Below are 25368 nucleotides of genomic sequence, written 5' to 3'. Positions count from 1 at the left end.
ACTTGCTGCTTTTTCTCCCCCACAAATTTTAATTCTCTGGTGAAATTTTCCAATTTTTCATTTTTCTTCTTTAACATACTAGTCACACTTTTTTTTTTTTTTAAGTCCCTAAATTCTAACTTAAATCTTTGGGATAGCCCTTATGGGCAAAGAGTGGGTCTTTGCCCCAACTCCTCTCTAAACTTATGTCTGGAACATAAAAATTAGCATTCTCACTGTAAAACCAACCAAAACAATGTTCTTAATATTAAAAAGGAATAGTCCATTAAATTTAGGCAATTTAGTCATTTCTGGAAGCCACTTGTCTCTTTCTGGATGGCAAGCAACCCTCGAATATGAAGAAGGGAAGGCATTTTGTGATAAAATTACCATGTAACTTAAAAGAAATTTAGCTATATTCCGTTTTAAGTGTAATATTTCTTACATCACAGAGTATGTTTCACACTAACACTTTATATTTATCATAGACACTAGCAGCATTCCAGGAACAAACCACCTACCATGACTATTATGTGATGCTTACTTGGGAACAGGAAATATTGGAAAAGACCAATACCAGAAAAAAACAACTGCTATCCAAACGTGATATAATTTTGTATCTAGAAAGCCAAACAGAATCAATTAAAAAACTACTGGAGTTAAAAGAAAAGTTAAGTAGCTTGGACAGATCCCACATAAATAAAATCCAATAGTTGCACTACCAGTAAAAAAAAAAAAAAAAAAAAAAAAAAAAAAGACTTATTTACAAACCCTACTCACATAAAATTAAATAAGTGAAAATACTCCAGAATAAATGGTTCCCAGAGGGGAAGTGGGTGGCGGGGAAGATGGGTGAAACAGGCGAAGGGGATTAAGAATACACTTACTTTTTTTTTTTTTTTAAGATTTTGTTTATTTATTTGACAGAGATCACAAGTAGGCAGAGAGAGAGGGGAAAGCAGGCTCCCACTGAGCAGAGAGCCAGATGCAGGGCTCCATCCCAGGACCCTGAGATCATGACTTGAGCAGAAGGCAGAGGCTTAACCCACTGAGCCACCCAGGCACCCCAAGAATACACTTATCTTGATGAGTGCTGGGTGGCGTGTGGAATTGATGAATCACTATAATGTATGCCTAAAATAATCTAACACTGTATGTTAACACTACTGGCTTTAAAATAAACTTTCAAATAAATAAATAAATAAACACTCCAAGATATCTTAAGGAGAAATATATGTGATCTGTTAAAAAAAACAAAACAAAACCAAAAACCAAAAAAAAAAAAAATTTTTTTTAGAAAGAGAGATACCAGAGTCATTAAATTAATAAATGTTTCTAAAAGGATAAAACATAGCTTAAGATGACACTTTCTTCTAAATGAAATGTATGCTTTTAATATTTCACTTAGGGAAGTGTGGCCTTGTAGGTGAACCCCAAACATGATTCTAATATTTATGTAGAAAAAAAATGAATAGATGAACTTTATCACTTAAAAGTCTGCAAAACAAGAGCAAATATGGAAATATATCTTTAGTTATCAAATATAGTATAGCCCTAGTTAAAGGAAATATGGATAATAGAGAAGAGATAAGGCATATATTAAATATAAGACACAACAAATTAGTAGGGAGAAAATTATTTAGTAATGGCAGGAGGGAGTAACTGGTTAGCAAAATGGGAAGAAAACTGTAACCTACTATGTAATAAAATAAATTACAAACACATTTAGACAACATTTATTTTGTGCTCGTAGATGTCAGACACTGGTAGGTACCAGAGACACCAAGATGAAAAGACAGTGGAACAGTCTAAGAAACAAAGGAGCAGATAAGAAAGTTCACAGAGGCCCCCAGTCCCATCTAGCCGGAAGTACTTATCATCCTAAATTGAATGAGCATTAGGAAACTCATAAAGTACCATGTGTGCCTTATTCCCTGCCCCCCACCCAAATGCCTTCACACACAAATGCACAGTGTCTGACACACAACAGGTGCTCACATTTTTATGGAATAAAAAGATAGAGGGTGCCTGGGTGGCTCAATGGGTTAAAGCCTCTGCCTTTGGCATGATCTCAGGGTCCTGGAATCGACTCTGCTCAGCGAGGAGCCTGCTTCCCCCCTCTGTCTCTGCCTGCCTCTCTGCCTACTTGTGATCTCTCTGTCAAATAAATAAATAAAATCTTTTTAAAAAAGATACAAAAGATGCTACAAAATAATAGGACTGCTTTTCTGTGTATGTTTCCTGTATAAAAGCATCGGTTCTTGTCCTTCCACTTCCAATGTTGGAAAACCTACTGTAATTTGTCATTTGCAGAATGATCTGAGGGACAGAAAGAGGAGTTTTCATTAAAGAAAATGAGAATGTATTTTTCATGTTTCTCAATCTATGCCAAATTCTGTCCTGAGGAGGGAAATGGTAAAAGAGGTGGTCAAGGTACAGACAACTGAGTAGGGAAAGAATGGTTTAAAGCACTTCTGAGAAGCAAAGAAGATACTGCTAAAGATCGTGAGCTTAAGACCAACCTAAACATTTCAGTATTACGACTTTCTAAAAGCAAAGGCTGGCAGCAGAGGTGCTCAAAGATAAAGATTACCTATGAAAAAGAAATTGGCAGAAAAAGGAAAAAAAACTTTCCCTAAAAAGAAAAGGAAAAAAAAAAGACTTTTCATTGAGTTACATTCCAAAGGCATTTTACTGTACATGTTTAACACACCCATGTGAGGCTTAACATACACCAGGAACTGCTGAAGTGCTCATAGAAATATTATTTTATTCAATCCTTATAATAACCCATGATTCAGGTGCTATTATGACATTCTTCCATAGATGAAGATAAAGAGGACAAGAGATGTTAAGCAATTTGACCAAGGGTATGTAATTATGAAGTGGTAAAGCCAGGATTTAAATTCAGGCTGTTAAAAATAAGTTTCGATTGATAGAATTCATCCCAAATGCATGGCCACCAAATTAACATGTTCTTCTTTTAAGATGGGAATAACAGAACATTCAGAAATAAAGGGAGGAGTCTAAGCAGTGAGGAAGACCTGAGTGTGAATTCTCGATCAATTAAAAGCTGTGACACCCTGGACAAGTTAAATAACATTTCAGCACTCTGGTTTTCACATCAGTTAAATGAAGACAAAACAACCGAGCCTCAGAAGTAAGGACTGAGAGAAAAATATCTACAGAGGAACACCTGGCAATGGGGGACCACAGAGCTCTGGACAACTTGCAGCAAACGTGGCAATAGCTGCATGACCACTGAGGGTCACAGGGCATTCTGAGCTGGCCACGCTCACTGTGGGGGTCCCCCAGGATAGAGAGGGAAGAAAGCACAGAACTGGAAAGATGGCTCCAAGAATTTAAAGGGACTGGGGGGTTAAACAGGTAGGAAAAGGGCACAAAGGGCAGATTCAGTGGGTAGCAAAGAGGTTTGCAAGGTTACAATATAATTGGCCTCCATAGGCACCTTGGAAGATGCTACTTCCCCTTTCAAAAGTGCTAATAATGATACAAGTACATCACCTTCTACGGGAAAACATGGCACTGCACAGTATCAAAATCTAATGATGAAACGGAGACATGAGGAAGTCTCTTCTTAGTCTCCTCTGCATGTAAAATGAATAAAAAAAATCAGAAAGGGATACTCTGAATCCCTTTCTTACAGTATACCTGTACCACTAGGAACTGGCAAAAATTGATTGGCACCTAGCGTGTTCCAAGCACTGTGCAGAGCATTTCTGATACATTATCTCTCCGAAGCCTCATAATGGTCTCATTTCCATCATCCTCATTGTAACAGAGGCAAAGTAACATAGCTACAGAGTAGGAGAATTGGGCCAGAAGGTAACACCACCAACTGAAAAAAAAAAAGCCTATGATTTTATTTATTTATAAAGATTTATTTATTTATTTATCTTTCAGACCAAGAGTGAGCACAAGCAGTGGAAGTGCAGGCAGAGGAAGAAGCAGGCTCCCTGAGGAACAAGGAGCCTGATGTGGGAATTAATTCCAGGACAGAGCCACCCAGGAGTCCCCCCAAAAGCCTAAGATTTTAACGACAGCAGCTACTACTTCTAAATACAGAGGTTTGGGGGAAACCTCTTCAGAGAAAATATGGAATCACTAACTCAAGAGTACCATTTCTCCACCCAGTGCAGAGGTCCACCACCTTTTAACTCATTAACACATGACTGGCCCGTCCCCACGCCTGTCCTTGGATCCTTCCTTTGTTGCCAGGTTCATTATTTGCTCTAAGTAATGCAGCTAAAAGCAAGGCTGGGTTTTGTATATGAAACAACCAAGCCAAAACAAACAAACAAACAAAACCCACAAAGCTTAGGTGCAAATACTTATTTGGGTAAAAAACAGAAAGACAAGAATTAATTGAACACAAGCTCACCTATTTCAAGGATAAATATTAAGTCAACCTACTTAAAAACCAAGTCACATCCAAGAATACACTAAAGCTAATTTGTACCAATTTTGGACCTTCGTGTATTCTATACCAGTGCTCCTCCTCAAACTGGAGACTAAAAATGACTGTTAGGGAGATGAATATTAATGCAGTATAAAAAATTTTGTTGACATTTCACTGAGAGTCTTAAAAAAATATGAACTCTGGAATGACTATCCTTTAAATTCAGATTGCTCCATGATTTCAGTGCCATGTTTCCATCTGTGGTAATGATCAAGTTGGCCCTGTATTAACATTTCAATTTTCCCGAGCTAATGAGAAAAAAAAACAGAGGATTGAATATACAAAGAAGGAGAGGGCCAAATGATATTATGGAGCACTGAGGAACCATTGAGAAAGGCTTTCTGTCAGGAAAGTCACAGCAGAACTGAGCTTCACACTGCATATGATAAATATGTCAATTTAAAAAACAAACAAATGAAGGAAGCAGGTAGCATACCAGCCAAGAGAGATTTTGTTTTAGCCAAATATCATCATTAATAAATAATATCAGGAGCACCTGTGTGACTCAGTTAAGTGTCTGCCTTTGGCTGGGGTCATGATCTCAGGGTCCTGGGATGGAGCCCTGAGTCCCACTCCCTGCTCAGCAGGCAGTCTGCTTCTCCCTTTCCCTCTGTCCCTCCCTGCTGCTCACGCACTCTCTCTCTGTCTCAAGTAAATAAATAAAAATCTTTTCCAAAACAGGTAATATTAAATCAATACTATTATTGTAAATGCCACTTCTTTTTTTTTTTTAAGATTTTGTTTATTTAAGATTTTGTTTGACAGAGACACAAGTAGGCAGAGAAGCAGGCAGAGAGAGAGAGAGAGAAGAAGGGAAGCAGGCTTGGCAGCCTGGTGGGGGGCTCGATCCCAGGGCCCTGGGATCATGACCTGAGCGGAAGGCAGAGGCTTTAACCCACTGAGTCACCCAGGCGCCCCTGTAAATGTCACTCTTGGTGGTTTTGTTGTATTTGTTTTAATTGCAGTGGTGACAGTGAATCTGAGTTTGTATCTGGCTTTTTTCTTCATATATAATAAAGTATCATTAAACTAAATATATTTACATAACATTGTAGCCGTGAAAACATTTCTTTTTTATGGAAGCTTTTACATCCTTTAAAGTAAAGGAACAGGTCTAAATACAGGTTCAAATCCTTGAACACCACAGGTTTGAACTTCATGGGGTCACTTATACACAGATTTTTCTGGATAAATACAGTATGGTACTGGAAATACATTCCCTCTAAGATTTTCTTACATTTTTTTTTCGCTAGTTCACTTCAAGAGTATAGAACAAATATACAAAATATATATTAATCTATTGTTTATTTTATGGGTAAGGCTTCTGGTCTATGGCAGACCATGTGGAGACAGTTCTTGGGGGTGTCCTAAGTTCTATGTGGATTTGTGACTGCCTGGGCATTGGTGCCCCTAACTTCTGCGTTGTTCAACGGTCAACTCTACATGGGTTTGCACTGAAATCCGTGAGCAGTTTCCCACACACTGCTGCCCTGCTCTTGCATACTCCACGCAGAGCACGTGTGACGCAAAGCATCTTACCACAGGTTGCTTACCACGAGAAGGGAAAAATGAAACAAGATGGGATCAGGAGGGAGACAAACATAAGAGACTCTTAATCTCAGGAAACAAACTGAGGGGTGCCAGGGGGTGGGAGGGTAGGGTTAGGGTGGCTGGGTGATGGACACTGGGGAGGGTATGTGCTATGGTGTGTGCTGTGAAGTGTGTAAGCCTGATGATTCACAGACCTGTACCCCTAGGGCAAATAATACATTATATGTTAATAAAAATAATTGAAAGAAAGAAAGAAAGGAAGAAACTAGCTTAACACATAGTTAGACAGAAACTTTGACTTCTGGCAGCCAAGGAGGCATGGGAGAGTCCTGTGAAAGCTATGGGAAACATATACAGGTTCCCACATAATGTCAGCGATTTCAGAAAGCTATCAGGTGTCCAGAGTGAAAACACTTTGTTGGAAAATAAGTATAGTTTAGAAGAGGTGGTTTATTCTTTTTAATTAGTAAGCAACATGCAACCAGGAAAGAAAGAGTGGGGACCAAAACATCGAAACTACTTGGATCACCAAAAGGGATCAGGAACAACTAATAGGTTTGGGTGAGAAATTTTTGCTCAAATAAAGGTATACACAATTCAAAATCTCACAAGCTCATTTTCGGAGAGTCAAATTTAAAAAATACCTCATCGTCACTGAAATATTTTTATTGGGAAATTTTTCTACATAAAAGGAGCCCGTAAGTACAATGCAGGCAGAGCAAATTATCAGAAATATGAGTATTAAGTCTATTCCAGTTAAGAGATATGGGCACAATCTATGGGTGGCTAAATATGGTAATAAATGATAATGAACTTCAGATAAGCAAAAGCCACCTTAGGCTTTGCAAAAGCCAAAGAATTTCTGGCTTCCCGGTATCTGTGGATTTCAAAATATGGTATCTGTAAGGATGAGAATTAAAGGATACATCTATCCAATTGGAAATACTGATGAAGAGTTGTGCTTACGGGTTGCGAAAAAACCAATAGGTAATATTTTGAAAACCCCAACACAACATTTTGTTGAAATTTATTTCAGCCAAGTGCAGACTTTGAATTAATGAAAGGACTTAATTGCTAAATTTCATGGTGTGTCATAGAGAAAAATACCCAAATTTCACTCTACCAAAGATTAATAGAAAAATCATAATAAAAACTCCAAATTATTTACATAGCTTAAGTAGATATCAAAGATTGCAGACATGCTCTGAGGAACACAACTAATCATCAACCCACGACCCATGCACAGCTAATTACCACCCAATACAGTGAAAACCTTCACCACCTATTCAGTTTATAATGTGGCCCTCACATCAAGGTTTTGTCATTTTTGGTTTTAATAAGAACCAGTCATGCAGGGAATTTAATTCAAAGTGCAAGCACAATTTTAACATTAAGTTGATTTCATCTCCTTTTTTTCTCCACTTTTTCCTTTTTATTTTCAGAAGAAAGCAAACTGTGTTAATTCCTGAAATACACAACCTACAAGGGTGGCCTAGAGTTCTCTATCACCTCCACTTGTGAAATCGAACTCTCCAGCTAGAATAAAATAATAAAACCAAAGTCTTCTACAGAAAGGGCATCTTATGAAATCGCCATTTGAGTAAGCAAACTAGAGGTTAACACAAGACATCCATTTCTTGGCTTTGCCTCCTCTCTCCAAGCCCAGGAATTCCAATTAAAAAGCCAATCTCATCTAGAACTGAGGAAGTTTTTGTCATCTTTTCTAGGAAAGGTGGAAGAGCTTTCCCTGATCAACACTGCCTCGCTACTCATCTCTAGAAACCTCTCAAATAATTCCAACTTTAGTTTGACAGACTTAACTACGAAAAAGCCCTCTTGGTTAAGATTTTATGAACAGCAATTAAGAATGGACAGGTAATAGAAGATAGTCCATATTTTCTATTTCTTACCTGCTAGGTTATCTTTTGGAGATAACATCCATATCACCACCACCTCCAAAAAAAGAATGCTAGATACACACCCGTTTTTATAGCATTTCCATATTTTCCTGAAGATAATGTGACTTCACAGTTCCTTCCATGCACAGTTCACCCTTAAACAACACAGGTTTGAACTGTATGGTTCCGCTTATATGTGGATTTTTTTTTTTTATAAATATAGTACCATATCATAAAATGTATTTTCTCTACCTTAGGATTTTCTTATTAACGGCCTATTTTCCCTAGCTTACTTTATTATAAGAATATACCAATCTGTGTTAATTCACTGTATATATTATGGGTTAGGCTTCTCCAGCACTAGGCTGTCAGTAGTTCAATTTGGGGGGTAGTTAAAATTTATACTTCAATTTGTGACTGCACAGGGAGTCAGCACCTTTAAACACCTTGCATTAAGGGTCAACTGTACTTTAAAAAAGTGGCGAGGAGCGCCTCGGTGGCTCAGTCAGTTAGACATCCAACCCTTTTGGCTCAGGTCATGATCTCATGGTCCTGGGATCGAGCCCCACATGGGGCTCCATGTTCAGTGGGGATTCTGCTTAAGATTCTCTCCCTCTCCTTCTGCTGGTCCCCTTAACTTGGGAGCATGAACATGTTCTCTCTCGCTCTCAAATAAATAAATACATCTTTTTAAAAAGTGGTGATACATCATCAGGTGTCTGTATCCCCATACTGGTTGGAATTTCAGTGGGAAACTGAGTCCTGCATTTGAGAAATTGAATGGCATCCCTTTTCTATAGTATCTTAATATATACAATCTTTCCAGGAAGCAACACAGCTTTCAGTAGACTCTGAATATTTTCGGTGATGGAGGCCAGGGACAGATAATATGGATAAACGAAATACAAATAATTTTTAAAGCTTCTAGATTGCTAGAAGCTTTACAATCTAGGAGCTTTAGAAGATAACAACTAGAAATTAATAAATGAAAACCAACATAATGTAATGCTCAATCCCTTTTTTTTTTTTTTTTTTTTGGTTCAGCTGCTAACTAGAGTAACTTCATCAGGAATGTGTTAAGAAAACAGTAAATCAGAGTTAGCTAGGCTCCTTTTTACCAACCTCACCATTCTCCATTCTTCCAGTCAATCAATCAATCAATCAATCAAGGAAAGAAGACATTTATCTAAAACCAGGGCAGAAATTCCTCTCCTTCCATAAAAATTAGGATCCTGGGTGGCTCAGAGGGTTGAAGCCTCTGCCTTAGGCTCGGGTCATGATCCCAGGGTCCTGGGATCGAGCCCTGCGTTGGGCTCCCTGCACTGGACTCTTTGATCGGCGGGGAGTCTGCTTCCGCCTCTCTGCCTGACTCTCTGCCTACTTGTGATCTCTGTCAAATAAATAAATAAAATCTTTAAAAGAAAAAAAAAAAAAAAAGAATTAGGATCCTGATATGTGCCCAAAAGGCAAACACACAATTGATAAAATCAACAGCTTGAGGGGAAAATGGGGTACTAAGGATATGAGGTTACGAGTGAACTTTCAAACACTCTGCTAAATGTTTGAAACCTGATAAAAATAAGGGAAAACATGCTCAGCGAGAAAATGTGACATTTTATATACTTCAAGTATAAAAGGAGAGCATTAGTTTTAAAAGTACCTCAGGCAGGAGCTACTTTTTAGGGTCTCACATCACTGTGACTTGGAGACACTGAGAAAATGACTTGGCCTTGTTAGAGATAAAGTTCTGAGCAGCGGTGTTTCCCCGAAATCCGGACCTCCATGAAAATCGTCATGCCTAGGGCTAGCCGTGAATCCAGAGCTGCAGAGAAACATGAAGAGTTCAAGAAGGCTGAGGACAGCTATGGCAAAACCTTGATTTATCCCACGCAGCTGCCACAAAGTATGTCTTGCCCACAGCACCAGGTACTGAACCTTAGTCCTGCCCCAGCAGCTGGGTAAATGCCCATCATCCCTCCTCTCGGGCTGCCCCCGTATGGTCTCCCAAAGCAGCCTCACCCATCTTGGCTTCCTCCCTATTCACTGCCTTGTACAGGACAATCAGATGCTAAAAGCATTGGGAACCCACCTATGAAAGCAATTCTCTACTTTCTTGCTTCATACATTCCTCAAGAAGTCAAATATATGTTATCAGGCAATTTTTCATTCCTTGAACGATTAAAAAAAAAAAAAGTTCAAACGTTCTAATTATGGCTCACACACTCCTCACTGATACGCTCCCAACCTGTCCACATCCTTTCAGTTTTGTCCTTTTTGTTCTCTATCAACGACACACACCACTGACCCAAGGAGAGTCCATGTCTCATTGAAGCTAACTATTAGTCCGTTTTGGAAAGCCAGATAATTTCCCTCTGGTGTCGGCTGTATTAACTGTCTGAGAGCTACACTTTTTATCATTGATACGGCACATTCTTTTCTGTTTTCAATTCAACTCTCTAAAACAATGGTAAAAAGCAATGAAATGCTCACATCAGTGTTGTACTGCCAAGATAGGGATGCTGCTGAAAGTCAATGTTGGCTGGCAGAAAATGGGTATGACTAACACTGTCTACACCATTAGGAAACAGAGTTCTGAGTAAATAAGGGAGCAGTTAAGCAGGATACAGTTTCACAATCTTCTCTTTGACTTCATCTAGAAGGTGCCTTAGGGGGGAAAATGTCATGGGGCACAACAGACTAGTCCTTCTTTAGGTCTTGGAAAGAAATTCTCCTTTCTTCCTTTTCCTTGGACCAGTCTTTTCTTCCTGAGATACTGTGTACTCTATAGGGCAGTGATTGGGGTTCCTGTGGAGATCTCTGGATCAGTTAGGATTAGGCACAGCTGTAACTGTATATGACTGGTAACCCACATATGTGGCTTAAACAAAACAGCTCACTGCTTTCTCAGAAGCCCAGAATCCAGTGTTGGGAGTGGTGACTACCAGATGGTCAGACTCAAGAGACTTGTACCTTCCAGTTCAACCATCCTTAGTAGGTAACTCTATCCTAATGGTCTCCTCAGGGACCAATATGGGTGCAGGAGCTCTAGCCAACACAGATGCATTCCATACTGGAAGGAGGAAGTAAAAGAAAAAGGATTCCAACAAACTGTGTTATCTCTTGAGCAACTTTAACTTAGATCTCCCTGGTCAAAATGTAATACCACCATAACTCTATCTAGCTGTGAGGTAAGAAGTCTCGTTAGGCATAGTCATTTAATTGAGCACATTACCATTGTAATAAAAATTACAGTTTTACCTGTGAACCAAAATGCAATCATGAATACCGTGCACACAGCTGGATATCTCTGTCCGTGTCTCTGCCAGTTTTCATTCTGGGCATGAGCCTTGTCTTGAGGGACTCCTTAAAGCACCTGAAGGTCCAACCTTGTTCACTAGACACCACTGCCAAGGATGGCAGTCTCCAAGTAGGGAAGAGCACACTGGTTCCGCGTGTCCTTTTGCACCTTCCCCCAAGCACCCTGACAAGGCAGGGAGAAGGTCATCAGTGCCTCCAGGCCTGCCAAGATGCCTATACCCAGCTCATCTCAACAGCATACAAGGCAGTACTCTAAAGGTACATCTTGAAAGTTAAGACACCAGATCACAGTTGTCAGAGAAACAATGTGACAAATCGTGAGAGGTTTCCAGGTCCATCCACAGAGGACCACTTCACAAGTAATGGAGCAGAAAGAGCAAAAATAGTATTCATTTGCCATCATCTAAAGTGGAACTGATTGGATTTCGATAGATTACTCTAATGAGGTGTAGAGGAGAGCCTGGATGGAAAGAAAAAGGAAGAGCAAGGACCAACTCCTACTTCCTGCTGGCTTTGTTCTCTGCCAAGTACACCCTTCCAATGCTCTCTCCCGAACAAGCAACTTGTCTTTGTTTTTCCAGTCAGAGGAGTCCAGGAAAAAGGAAGGGGACATTGCACAGACTACTACAAGCTCGAATAGGACAGTACTTCCTGGCAGGGGGAATCTGCCTTCCACATTTGAGCAGGAGGAATAAGAACAGAGGGGCTTTTTGAATTGAGCTGCACACCTCAGAAAATACTTAGTCCTAACCCTCAGTACCTGTGAATGAGACCTTTATTTGGAAATAGTGTCTTTAGAGATGATCATAAGGGTGAATCCTAATCCAATGACTATGTCCCTATGAAAGGGGAAGACTTGGACACAGGAAGAGTCATGCACAGAGGAAAAGCCTGGTAACGATGGAAGCCAAGATCGAGGTGATGCATGTACAAGCCAGGGAGCGCCAGAGTGCCAGCCAACCACAAGGATCTGGGAGAACAGATCCTCCCTCACAGACTTCATGAGGAAACAACCCCACAGACCCCTTCATCCCTGACTTCTAGCCCCTGGAACTGTGAGATAAGACGTTTCTATTGTTTAAGCCTAAAGTTTGTTTGCGGCACTGTGTGATAGCCGCCCCAGCACACTAATACATGGGGTGACGGGATCACATCCACTCACCTCCGTAAGCCTGGGGCAAAGCTCCCTTTCTCTCAAATGTCCACACCTCAAGCTACTTGTCAAGGGCCACCGCTTTCCACGACCATCGTTTATGTAACTGAGGCTCCAAGCATGCATGTTCTATGGGGTGGTTCAGGACTGTTCACCAAGACAGTGTGAGAATGAGGGGTAGCCACAGGACCCTCCACCCTAACGTGGATCACCTACCACTGTGACCAAGACAATGAGAAGTCAGACACTGCACGGTTGGATACCTATGTGTCAGAGTCTGCTGACACTATACCAAGAACTATACCAAGAGGTAACTGCCAAAGCTTCTGCAGAGACAGAAGTATCTGAGTCAAAGGAAAAAATGAGAACAAAGGACCAGCACAGAAGGCCCTATAATCACTTCTCGTGATGAACAGGTTCACATATGAAAATGTATTCTCTCTGTCAATCTCTCTCAAACATGTTTCTCTACTTCCATAACACCTCTCCTTTCTCTCTCTCTCCTGGCCTTTCTGTCAGAGCATGGGGCTGGAAGACACTGGAAATGGAAGAGGCTGGAAAAGCTAAGCCTTTTAATAAATAGAAGTGAACTGAAGGAAGTCTCACTTCTATGCACATCCACTCTCTTTTATGGTTTCTAATGAAAAATCTAGGAACGGAATAGTATAATATACCCACCTGGTTATCAACAACTACTCAACTTGACATGTCAAAAATAAATACTGTTGAGGCCCCTCTCCCACTCCATGATCTTGGCTCCCTTCCTTCCCTGAAGAGGTAACCACCATCACAAATTTGGTCTTTATTATTCTCATACGTGCTTTTACTCTTCTCATACACGCTTTCACACGCTACACTTCTACCACAAAAACAACCCACCTAAAATGGTGGTGTTCTTTGGCCACATTACCCACTGGTTCCCTTTTCTCCCCCTCTCTTTTCTTTCTTTCTCCCATCTATCAGGAGAGTAATTATCAGATAAATGTATTCAAAAGGATGGCAGGAATAACCACAAACAGCTATTTTTTATTCCTGTCAAAGAGTATCTATTTTATTCACCTGTGTTACTTGTTCCCTTCCCCTACAAATCTGTGATCTAACGAAATCAAGCCGGAACAATGGGAAGTACACTTTGAATAGGTATCTATTTCTGGCACTCAATTCAGATTGGTAAATGGAAGTGTACATCACTTATGCTTAATATTCTCCTGGAGAAAAAAACTGAACGGATAAATTAGAAGTTAGGATAGTATTAAATTTATATTGCACTTCTTAAATTTATTTATTTATTTATTTTAGAGAGAGAGAGAGAGAGATAGAGCACGCAAGCAGAGGAGGAGGGAGACAGAATTCCAAGCAGACTCTGTGCTGAATGCAGAGCCTGACCTGGGCTCAATCCCAGGACTCTGAGGTCACGACCCGAGCTGAAATCAACAGTTGGACACTGAATGGAGTGAGCCACCCAGGCGCCCCTTGTACTTCTTTACACAGAGGACTAGAAGAACACTGAAATATTAATCAGCAACTATTTCATCACTTTTACAAGTTTCCATAAAATACTTAAATGCAAACAATAATATAACACTGCGCTAGACACAAATAAATTAAGCTGACAAGCCAACATCTATCATATTTGGAGAACATCACAGTCTTTTTTTTTTTAAATAAAAAAAGGATTTTATTAATATTTATTTGAGAGAAAGAGAGCACAAGTGGAGGGAGGGGCAGAGGTAGAGGGACAAGCGGACTCCCTGCTGAGCATGGAGCCCGACTTGGGGCTCAATCCCACAACCCCATGATCACAACCTCAGCCAAAGTCAGATTCCTAACTGACTGAGCCACCCAGGCACCCCGAGGAGCTCACCACATTATTAGAAGTTGGAACAACTTAATGTAGGAATTCAGGAATTGCTCAGTCAACTAAAGGGTTAGTCAATGAGAGTGTTAAGCAGTGAGGGAAATAATGGATTTAAAAACACAGAAAATGGTATCTACAAATATTTGTGGCACAACTCTGATACACCAGGCATGGTTCTAGGCGCCGAGGATACAGCAGGGGCCCAAACCTCCTGGCCCTAGGGAGCCTCCATTCTAGCGGGACAATGTGCACAAAGGTACTCTAATGATACATTCTGAGCAACTCTGGGAAACCCTCCCTGATCAATGAATCACTCCACAAACCACAACATGGCTAAGAAAGGCTGCAGTGCTGGTTTCGGGGGAAATCTGAAAGAGCCCCAAGTGTTAGAGCAACACAAAGAAAAACTGTTCTACTCCCTAAATGAATATGTCATCTCTTTGTTGACTACGGGAACCTATTAAAATGTGTTGTGAGAAGTGATTTTTCTGCACATAAGAACTAAAAGCTTCCTTGAACCTAAACAAATACTGCCAACAGCTGCAGAAAAAATGTGAGCATTTTTTAGTTTTCTGGAATGAATTACACAAAGTAAGGAAATGCCTCAGTACCTAAACAAGCATATATGACCATGAGTAACGGTCCAGCTCGTCGCTCTCCTGGCTCTTCGGTTCAAAGGCACAGAAAATGTGCCCACATTTTGAGCAGAGTATTCAGCTCACCTATGACTGGTCGAAGCTCCAGAAAGTACTTCCCTGCTGGAAGAAAAACGCGCACCAAAGAATCAATCATCATCAAGTAATGAGGAGTTTAAAAAGAGCCTGAAGAGAAACAGACTAAAATGCTTTCAGGGACTATCTTTACATGGTGAGATTATGGATGAAAACTTCTATTCTTTATACTTTTCTACTTTTCTACAAGGAAATAATGAGAAAAAATGATAAATGCTTTATGATCTGAGAATTTTCACGGCAAAATAAAATGCTACTCCATTTCTTAAATGCTAGGAGCCTCTAACACTGTAGACACCTAAAGGAAAAATTATTTAATGCATCAAAAGACACAAGTGAAAGCTACATTCGCTGCTTTTTAAACTGTCTTTCCTTTAAGTGATAAGATAAGGGGTAATTTCAAATGCGTCTTCTCCCGGCTTTATTTTCTAGTTTTATGATGGTCACCTGTGTGACTAATAGTAAGTATCATTTTCTATAAAGACCAGTTGGCTGTAACTTATTAAGATATTACAAATTATACATTATTACTCAAGAAATAGACAATAGGAATACACATATCAGTTCCTGCCATAAAAACAGTTCTTGGAAATGCCTCCAGGTTTGAATTCTTTCCCTCCTTACAAGGACACCAGGGAAGCTCAGAGAGATTACAATGCACCAACTCTTCATAAATTAGCTATCTCCACGGAACAGCAGTCCTCGGTCTTCCGCCATCACTGCTCTGTCAACATATCAACACCACGTCTGATGAGTCACTCACTGACAGGAGACGGCAACAGGGAGAAAATGGAACAGGAAGGTTTGGTTCTCAGGCCTCTATCACATTACATACATTGCAGGATTGAAGTGTTTTCTGATGATAGAAAAACAACCGAACTCAGGGCCGGCTCCCTCTTGATGACAGGTTTTTAAAGCTCATCTTCGAGCTTGCGTCTGCTCTGAACCCCATTTCCCAATCATCGGACGGTGGGTTATGAAGGCAGAGAACAATTTGTTACATCTCTGAATGCCTCCAGCGACAAGGCCAGATTCCATCAGTCTTCCAACCAACAGCCTAAAATATACAGTACTGGGCTCTTAGGTTAAGGTCAGTGCTCAGGGTCACAAACACGAGCAGAATAATTTCTACAGGGACAAAAACAAAAAAAAAAAGCCAGAGCTCTGCCCTCCTCAACAGAGTCATTTACAGAGAAGCAGGATGGCAGTGGCCCCAAGGCGTGAGGCAGAGGAACCTTGGGGTTTCTGGTGGATGCATATTCAAGATACAGTACTAGCAAGCCAAAATAGCCTGAAGTATGTGAGCCGCAGCCTCACAAGTACCTACGGTCCTCAAAGCACTTCGTCACTGGCCCGTTTCCTTTCTTTTTCAGGCAGGTCTCCCAACGGCTGGCTAGAAAGATTTTTTTCAGCCTTCATTTTTTAAGGCTCCTGCTGCCAACACCTGTCTCAATTGTCATTGGCTGACCCCTAAAGATGGGCATGAGATTCCCCAATATTAACGGACCCCAAGAGAACAATTCTTTCTGTCAGCCTTACATTGGGTGCGAAAGCCTTCAACTACCTGGCATTTCTTTTAATCAGTTATACTGCTTTGGGGCTCATTTCACAAAGCCATCTGGCTTTGCAAACATCAATGTAAAGACTATGAAAAAACCCACTTTTTATTGTGGCCCTGCAATGGGGAGCAATCTACTTCAAAGTATGTTAAGCTCCAAGGGTTCTGGTGTGGAAATAGCTGGCTAAGATTCTTCATTGTTCAGACATCCAAGGATCCTGGCCCTCTAGAAGATAAAAGGATTCTTCTGAAAGCACCATGTAAAGGAAAATATTTGTTCAGTCACAGTGTCCCTACAAATGTGATCTTATGCTCCATGGCTGGGTGTCTAAGAAGATGAAAATGAAGGGGCCTTAACAGATCTGGTGGAGACCCGGTCAGATAAATTAAAGGTTGGGGGACATGTGCTGTCCTAAATTGGAGAATGCTGAGGTGCACTCCTTCCTGTGAATATTCTACTCATTCTTACAACATGTTCCATACCTCAGGATGGCATTAAGGAGAAATGCTTTGATTTTTTTTTCCTACTACTGAATACAGGTGCATTTGTATATATATATATTTTTTTTTCAACTGCAATTATATTTAAAATATCTTTATATTCTACTGCTTTGAGAGGTTCACTTTTGAAGTTTTCTATTCATACGTTTGAATAGACCTACCCCTCTCTAAGAGATTGTAAGCTGGCCTTGGAAAAATCTAATAGCAGGAGAAGATACCAATGGAGGTGGCTCTTTTTTTTTTTTCCCTCTCTCTCTCTCTCCAAATAGCTATTCCATTCATTAGAATTTGAATGGTAGCAGAAATGACAACAGAAAACTCAAGGAGACTGACATTCTAACATTTAGATGTACAAAAATAGGGGCGCCTGGGTGGCTCAGTGAGTTAAGGCCTCTGCCTTCAGCTGGGGTCATGATCCCAGGGTCCTGGGATCAAGCCCTGCGTCGGGCTCTCTGCTCCGCCGGGAGCCTGTTTCCTCCCCTCTCTCTCTCTGCCTGCCTCTCTGCCTACTTGTGATCTCTCTCTCTCTCTGTCAAAAAAAAAAAAAAAAAAAAAAAAGATGTATAAAAATATCGTGGGGACTAATAACTCGGGGTCAGATTTAATGTGTCATTTTAAAAAGTCATCCTGTGACATAATTTAACTTGGAAGTTAGATGCAGCTGGCAGTACGTGTCCCCAGCTCATAAGAGGTTTCCCCAAAGCAGCAGCTTTCCTCTTTAAGGCACAGAGAGGAAGGGTCATTGACTATTGACCCAGCAGCTTGACCTGTATAATGGAGCAGTCTCAACACAGTTCTCAAGGGGAAACGCCCTGACAGCAGAAAGGACAAGTGCTTTCGTCACACTCACAGCTGATTTATAATTTCTGCCACCAGCCCAGGGACAGGGTGGGAGCTCACTCCTTAAGACATAAATCTTCTCTGATGATACTACACTTTACTAGCAACAGACCTGTTTAAAATCGAAGCAATATGGAAGTCTCACACTTTACACTGGATCTGTTGCATCAATATTTTCTTCCACCTCCCATGTGTGGAAGGTTTAACATATTCTAGCAGTAGGCTAAAGCAAAATAAAGATGAGAAACTGGTAATACTCTACTTGGAGATCACTTCAGACAGTGCAAAACACATGAAAGTGATATTCAGTGAGGGTAAGATTTTAACAAGAACAAGAGGATAAGATTAAATTACTCCAGTGGTACGTGAAGTCACATTCTGCCTTGGTCACTTGGAGGCAACCTTGGCAAATCTTAAAGCGAAAATCTGCACAAAATATTTACCTTGATTCAGGTTTAATTTCTAGTTTAAGATTTTTCCATTGTTTGAAAGTACAATATCATATAAGGTGTTCTGTTTCAATGTGATCTAGATTAAGAATGCCTATTAGTTAAGGTGGGCTACGGTTTACCTCATCTCATTAGGTCCAGGAATGATATCTGCAGGCTTCGGGAATATTGCTTCGAACCCAATACCTGCGATCCTCTGGGAGCTATGTCGCTGTTTTTTTGGGCAGCACAGGAGTACCATCACTGGCTTCACATCTTTTTGTCAAGTGCAGGGATTCCAAGTAACCCTGGTCAGTTCATTGAAATCAGCAGAGGTGATGTATTCGATACAGTGTTGCAGATGTGGGGGATTGTCCTCCTCATTCTTCCTGTCCTGTGAGCATTACTCTGATTTTTCTGGTTCTTGTATCCTCCCCATGTCAGATTTCAAGGCCTCTACTCAGAGTGGCTTTGTAAACACACTGGTGATATACTGTGGGAACTGTGGTTTTTCTGGCTTCAAGAAAAAAACCTGATAAACAGTCATTCCAACCCCTGACCAGAGCCTGTGGTTTATGTTTGTTGTTTATGCGGTTTATTTATGATGGTTGTTTATGTGTGTTTGACAAACACAGAGAGGGGTTCTCTATACTATTTTTATTTATCTATGTATTTATTTAAAGATTTTATTTATTTGTCAGAGAGAGAGAGAGTCCGCACAAGCAGAGGGAACAGCAGAGACAGAGGGAGAAGCAAGCTCTCCACTGAGCAGAGAGCCCGTTGTGGGACTCAATCCCAGACTCTGGGATCATGACCTGGGCCAAAGGCAGAGGCTTAACAGCCTGAGCCACCTAAGTGTCCCTCTCTATCCTGTTTTAAACAAATTTTCCCAAGTCTCTAGGTTCAGGCAGCCCTAGAGCTACTTGAAGTCTTAACTATTTGACATTAGTTTTGAAAACAATTCCTTTATTATTAACCTTATCATATAGTTACTTACTGGCTTTTTGTTTGTTTTTTTTACTATGCTTTTCAGTTCCTGCACTAGCCTGCATATATTTAAAAACAGGGGTGCCTGAGTGGCTCAGTGGGTTAAAGCGTCTGCTTTTGGCTCAGGTCATGATCCCAGGGTTCTGGGATCGAGCCCCCAACAGGCTTCCTGCTCAGCAGGAAGCCTGTTTCTCCCTCTCCCACTCACCCTGCTTGTATTCCCTCTCTTGCTGTGTCTCTCTCTGTCGAATAAATAAATAAAAATCCTAAAAATAAATAACAAATTTGTCTTAAAATTAACAATGTAGAATTTATATCCATGATTGTATTTAAAATATAGTCCAATGATATCTTTTTAAGTTTATGTTTGTCAACTGTCAGTGTTGATCCTGATTAACACTTGAGGACAGAAAACAGAATCTGAGTGGATTAAAATACAGTCTCTTTGGCAACACCAGAAACATGATAAGCCTTTTATTTAGCACTGTTTATATCACTTGTTACCTATGACAGAACAAGATCGGGGCTTGGGGCTTTTGGTAGGCTCAACTTGTTCAGTGGCTTCTAAGTACCATTTCCTCTGTCCCTGAAATTTCTGCTAGGGCCCTGCAGAAGACATTCCTTCAATTTGGTTTATCTGACATGAACAGCTCCACCCCTGTACACACTGTTGAAAGCATCCTTGAGCTTTAGCACAAAACAAAACCAAACAAATCCATTCTGAAACCAACAAAATGTTCCCTACCCCAATCATGGCTGCCGGTTATACTCCTGAAAGAGTCTGGTTGACCGTTAGTGGAAAGGAGTATTAGAGGCCAGAAGGCAGGGACATGAAGTGTCTGCAGGATGGCACTGGATCTATGAACTGGATGGCAGCTGGGAGCTAAATGTTCAGTACCTTTAGAACAGAAGAGAAAAATTCCACTTGGCTATCTATGATTTAATAAAGATTCAAAGTTCACATAGATGGTTTAAATTTAACTCTAACTAAACTAAGTCCTTTTTTTGGTCTCAGTGTGAATAATTTAAATGAATTCCCTCTCCTTTTCTAAATTACTGTCTTTAATATTCATACACATGCCCCAAATTGCCATACCAATTAATTTATTTGAATTATAATACCATTAAAATTACGAAGAATCTCATTTTTTAAAAACATAATTGTTTTTTGTCCAAGTATTTCATTCAATGATAATCACAATACATTAATTATTTTACCATCTCATTTTTGGCTACAAAACTAATGTTTTTTTCTAATTAATTAATGAAACATGGGCGGACTCTACATGGGGAAATCCCTTTGCTTTCATAAGCAAAATACAGACCTTGTATGTGTTTGTATATATATTTTTCTGTAAGACAACATTACTATTATTTTTATCACATGCACTTTTAATGGTTATATTTCAAATCCCCTTAGAAAAACACAGTTATTTAGTGTTTTAATATTATAAGTAAAGTTTCCAAAAAAGCAAAATATCAGTGAACACAATTAAGTTATCACAGTAACATAAAGTTGAGAAGTATCAAAAACATGTAAAATATTAGACAAGTTTACCCAAAATTTCAGGTGTGACAGTTTCTTAGGTCAAGATTATTTAAGGTTTAGAAGAATGAAATCATAAAAGATCACAAGATACATGGTTTGTTATGCCCGTCTACAGTTCTTTCTTTATATTATTTAGCTAGCCACCAACCAATCCAAGTCTGAGTATATTTTATAGTTTGGCACATAAACAGAAATACAAAGTATTACAAGGTCACAGTCACTGAGGGCATTCATTACTGGAGCTTTAATGCAATAATCTACTTTTTGGATAGATTTCAACCATGGCATGCCTGTAACCCCCATTTCTCCATTTTGAAGTAATTATACAATTATCACAGACACAAAGTAAAATCACATTTAAAGAATCAAAAGTCACTGGGTGTGGTGAAAAAATAATGAATACTGTTTTTCTGAAAATAAATTAATTTATAAAGAAAAGAATCAAAAGTCACAAAAGAAACAAGTCCTCAGTTTATCAATAAATATTTTCCAATTAGTAATACCAAGTGACAAGATCCCCAAACTGAGAATTACTAATTTAATTCTATTTATTATATATTGTTATATGACCTTTTATATTCAAAACATTTAAGATAAAATTCTCCAACTTTAAGTTTTAAATTTAAGTATGGAAAAAACAAATGGCTAAAAACAACAATGAAAACTATGAGAAGACCAGTGAAGGACAACTTACCAGACATTACAACTCCCTAGAAAGCCACTGCATTCAAAACAGAATGGTGTTGGCACAGAAATGGATAGGGATCAGAATACAGAGTCCAGAAATAGATTCAAATATATATGGCATCCTTATATGTGGCAAGATTACATTTCAATCCCATGATAAAGGTTCTTGTAATAACTATAAACTAATAAAGACAGAATCCTACTTTATATCATGTACAAAACTTAAAAATTGCAGGCAGATTTGAAGGTTTTAAAAACTGGGGAGAAAACAGAGGAAAATATTTATATGACCTTGAGATACACACACGACCCTGAACAAAACAGATTATCTCAGAAGCAATAAAGAAAAAGACAGACATATTTGATTAAATAATAATTAACAATTTTCATGTGGCAAAAGACATCCCACACGGAGAGAAGAATGATAAAGATATATTTGCACACATATAACCAGGATTAACATTTCTAAAACACAGTAACTCTCAGAAAATACAAAAAAAAAAACACATTACCAAGCAGAAAAATGGGCAGTGGAAATGAAGATGAAGTGAAGAAAAGAGAAATTCATATGGATAATAAACATGTGAAAATATTCTCAACATCAACAGTAGTGGGAAAAAGGTAAATGAATGATCAGGGACAATTAGATTGGTAAGAATTAAAAGGAGCAATGACATCTAATGCTGATGAGAATGTGGGAAATGGGCACTCTTACGCATAAATATCATTTGCTATTCCTCTGAGGAAAATAATTAGTTTTATCTGTTAAAATTAAAAATACACATACCGTTTGACCAAGCAATTCCACTTCTGGGAATCTATCCTATAGAAGAAAAAAAAAAAAGGACCAGTACGTAAGGACACAGGTACAAAGATGTTTACTGCAGCATTGTTTGTTGTGTGGCAGAGGAAGATGGGGGCTTGGAAATCGCATACCGCCCAGGATGGGAGAAACAGTTAAATGAAATGTGATATATCGATAATATGCAATTATTTCAAAGAACAGGATAAATTGGTAGATGCTAACTTGGAGGCAATGAAAGCAAACTGGTAAGGTAAGAAAAGCAAACTGAAGTGCCATAATCCCATTCTTAAAATGGCAGCCACAGCAGCAACAGAACAGCATGTGTGATGCACTCACATGTACATGAAGGAAGGCAGGGAGGAACACAGACCAGATTAACACCTACCTACGGATCGAAGTGGAATCAGGGATTAGAAGAGAGAAGGATTACTCACTTTCTCTTAGTGTATTTCTGTGCTGTTTCACTAGTGGCTAAGGGCACCATGATACTCTTAAAATTTTCAAAAATATATTTCAGAAACAATTATTAACTCTTATTAGCGGTAGTAGAGCCGTATTTCCAGACATTCATCCTCAGTGAAACAGTAGCAAATAACCGTTCCTTTCTTTGATTATGCCAGTCAACACAGTATCCATGTTTAATTGCTTGCCCGGTCACCATTCCATCTCTCTCCCATATGTCTGTTAGCATGTGGTTTGGGTGGGTCAGACGCCCAGGGACACCTGAATGGTCTAAGGTAATTCTGTAGACAAGAAACACAATTGGAGCCGCTTCTAGAATTTTAATTTTCTAGTAGTCACATTTTAAAAAATTTAAAAAAAAAAACCGCATGGAAATATTTCCAATTATGTACTTGCATTCTAACTCAATAAATCCCTTAACATACAAATTATTAATTAGCTATTCCACATTCTTATTTCATATCTCAATTTAGACAAGCTGTATTTCAAGAGCTCAATAGCCATATGTGGCTAGTGGCTACCGTACGGGATAACATGAGTCCAAGCTAATGGAAGAATTGTTTTAATGTTACCATATTCAAGGGGGACATATAATTTAAAATGGCACACTTAAAAAAAAAAAAAAAAAACCACAACTCATCATGACAGAAGAAGAAATATCTTCTTGTGACGAGAATGCATAAGAAAAAATTAACCCTGAAAACTCCTGGCAGCCATGTGTGACCTATGAAGGAAAGCTCAAATGGGATGAAGGAGAAAATGGGTCCTGTGTCAACAATGAACCTTAGGATCAACCCCTGCCAGGACCATGGCCCATTTAGTTACATGAGCTGGTAAAGTTCATTTATTTTTTTTCAGCCACTTTGAGTGAACTTTTCTTTATGACCTGCAATCAAAAGTATCCCAACTGAAGGGTGCCTGGGTGGCTTAGTTGGTTAAGCATCTGCCTCCAGCTCAGGTCATAATCCTAGGGTCCTGGGATCGAGTCCTCCAGCAGGCTCCCTGCTCACCAGGGAGCCTACTTCTTCCTCTACCCTTGCTTCCCTGTTCTTGATCTCTCTCTCTCACTCTCTTTCTCAAATAAATAAATAAAATCTTAAAAAAAAAAAAAAGTATCCCAATTGATATTCATCTATGGCCAACACCATATCTAAACAAATAATCTCCTCTTAAGCAAATTAACTCAGATGTTCAACATTTCTTCCATTTATCTGCAGTCAAGCCATGTTTTTGTTAAACTAGCTTTATTTGGTAACATTTTTAGATATCTTTTGGAAATACCTGAAGATTTCCACAGACTAATTCCTCATCATCCAGAATAACTGTCCATGGTTACTACCCAACAGAGTAGTTCTCCTCCAGACAATACAGACAAAAGGAGCCAAAGAAACCTATCAGTTTCACTCTCACTCTACTCTCTTTTCTAGTCCTTCCTCCCCAGACCAGGGTTCCCCAACTTGAACACTATTGACATTTTGGGGAGATAAGACTTTGTTGGAGACTGTGATTTCCCTGAACATTGTAGAATGTTTAGCAGCATCCCACTAGATAATAAAAGAAATCCCACTCTCCCGTAGTTGCAACAATCAAAAATGTCACTAGGCATTGTCAAATATCCTCTTTGTGGACAAAAATTGCCCCTGGCTGAGAACTACTGTTCTAGATCAACCACCAGTTCAAGTGCACAAGTAACCTTCATTGTTCTGTTAGACTGAGTCATTGTAGAAAATATTAAAGTTTGTTCCCTGTATTATAAGCTTTCCATAAACACATGAGGTTCTAGAATCCCATCTGTTCATGTCTTCCTCCTCCCTTTCCAACTATGCTGACCCTGAGCTCTCCATTATATTCTTCTTTCTAGAAGAAATGCACCTACTTCCCTCTAACTTCAGCTTGAAATAATTACTTGACTGGCTTCCAGAACAAACCACCCAACCATTTTTCTTGGGCTTCTCTGAGGGGATTTTTCTTATGAAATATTTGCTCGCTCATTTATAGTCATTCATTCCTCAATTCAGACTCTGCCAACTATGCCTCCCCGCTCCTCCATCAGTCCATGTTGGCGGGCAACTCCGCCCCTATCTCTCCACACTATAATACCCCACATTTTATCCTCCCTAATCCATCTCTAAGACTACAGTTTCACTGTAACCACCACTGGAAAACTTCACAGCTTCTCAAACTGATCTACAAAGTTAATTCAATTCCAGTAAAAATCTCAACAGGTTTTTTGTTTTTGTAGAAATTGACCAAATGATTCAAAAATTAAAGAACCTAGAAGAGCCAATAAAATTTAGGGAAAAAAATCAAGATGGAGAATGAACATTATTTAATATTTAAACTTAGTATAAAGCCACAATAATCAACACAATGTGGTATTGGTATAAAGACAAATAGGTCAATGAGAAAGAATGTAGTCTATAAAAAGACACATACAAATAAAGACAACTGACTTCCAACAAGGATTAAAAAACAATTCAGGGGAGAAAGAATGATCTGTTCAACAAATGGTGCTACAACAATTAGATACCTACATGCAGGAACATGAACGTCAATCCATATTTCACCCATATACAGACTGAA

The 25368-nt window shown here is 39.3% G+C and overlaps 1 protein-coding gene across 9 annotated transcripts in view; it reads right to left on the bottom strand.

Moving 5' to 3' along the window:
• MAST4 (microtubule associated serine/threonine kinase family member 4) overlaps window positions 1-25368 on the bottom strand; it is a 551227-nt gene that overhangs the window by 232296 nt on the left and 293563 nt on the right. For 5 of the 9 annotated variants that reach the window (XR_009353981.1, XM_059175136.1, XM_059175141.1 and 2 more), the window contains one exon: window positions 22306-22341. The exons of the other annotated variants lie outside the window; for them this stretch is intronic. Coding sequence is in view for 4 of the 5 variants with exons in the window: in XM_059175136.1 (XP_059031119.1) it covers window positions 22306-22341 (36 nt within the window). In the remaining variant the exon portion in view is untranslated. The remainder of the gene's footprint in view (window positions 1-22305; window positions 22342-25368) is intronic. 9 annotated transcript variants of the gene reach the window in all.

This window comes from Mustela lutreola, chromosome 5 (genome assembly GCF_030435805.1).
Source record: "Mustela lutreola isolate mMusLut2 chromosome 5, mMusLut2.pri, whole genome shotgun sequence".
NCBI lineage: Eukaryota > Metazoa > Chordata > Mammalia > Carnivora > Mustelidae > Mustela > Mustela lutreola.
The sequence above is the reverse complement of the archived record's forward strand: the minus strand, read 5'-3'. Positions and strand labels throughout refer to the sequence as shown.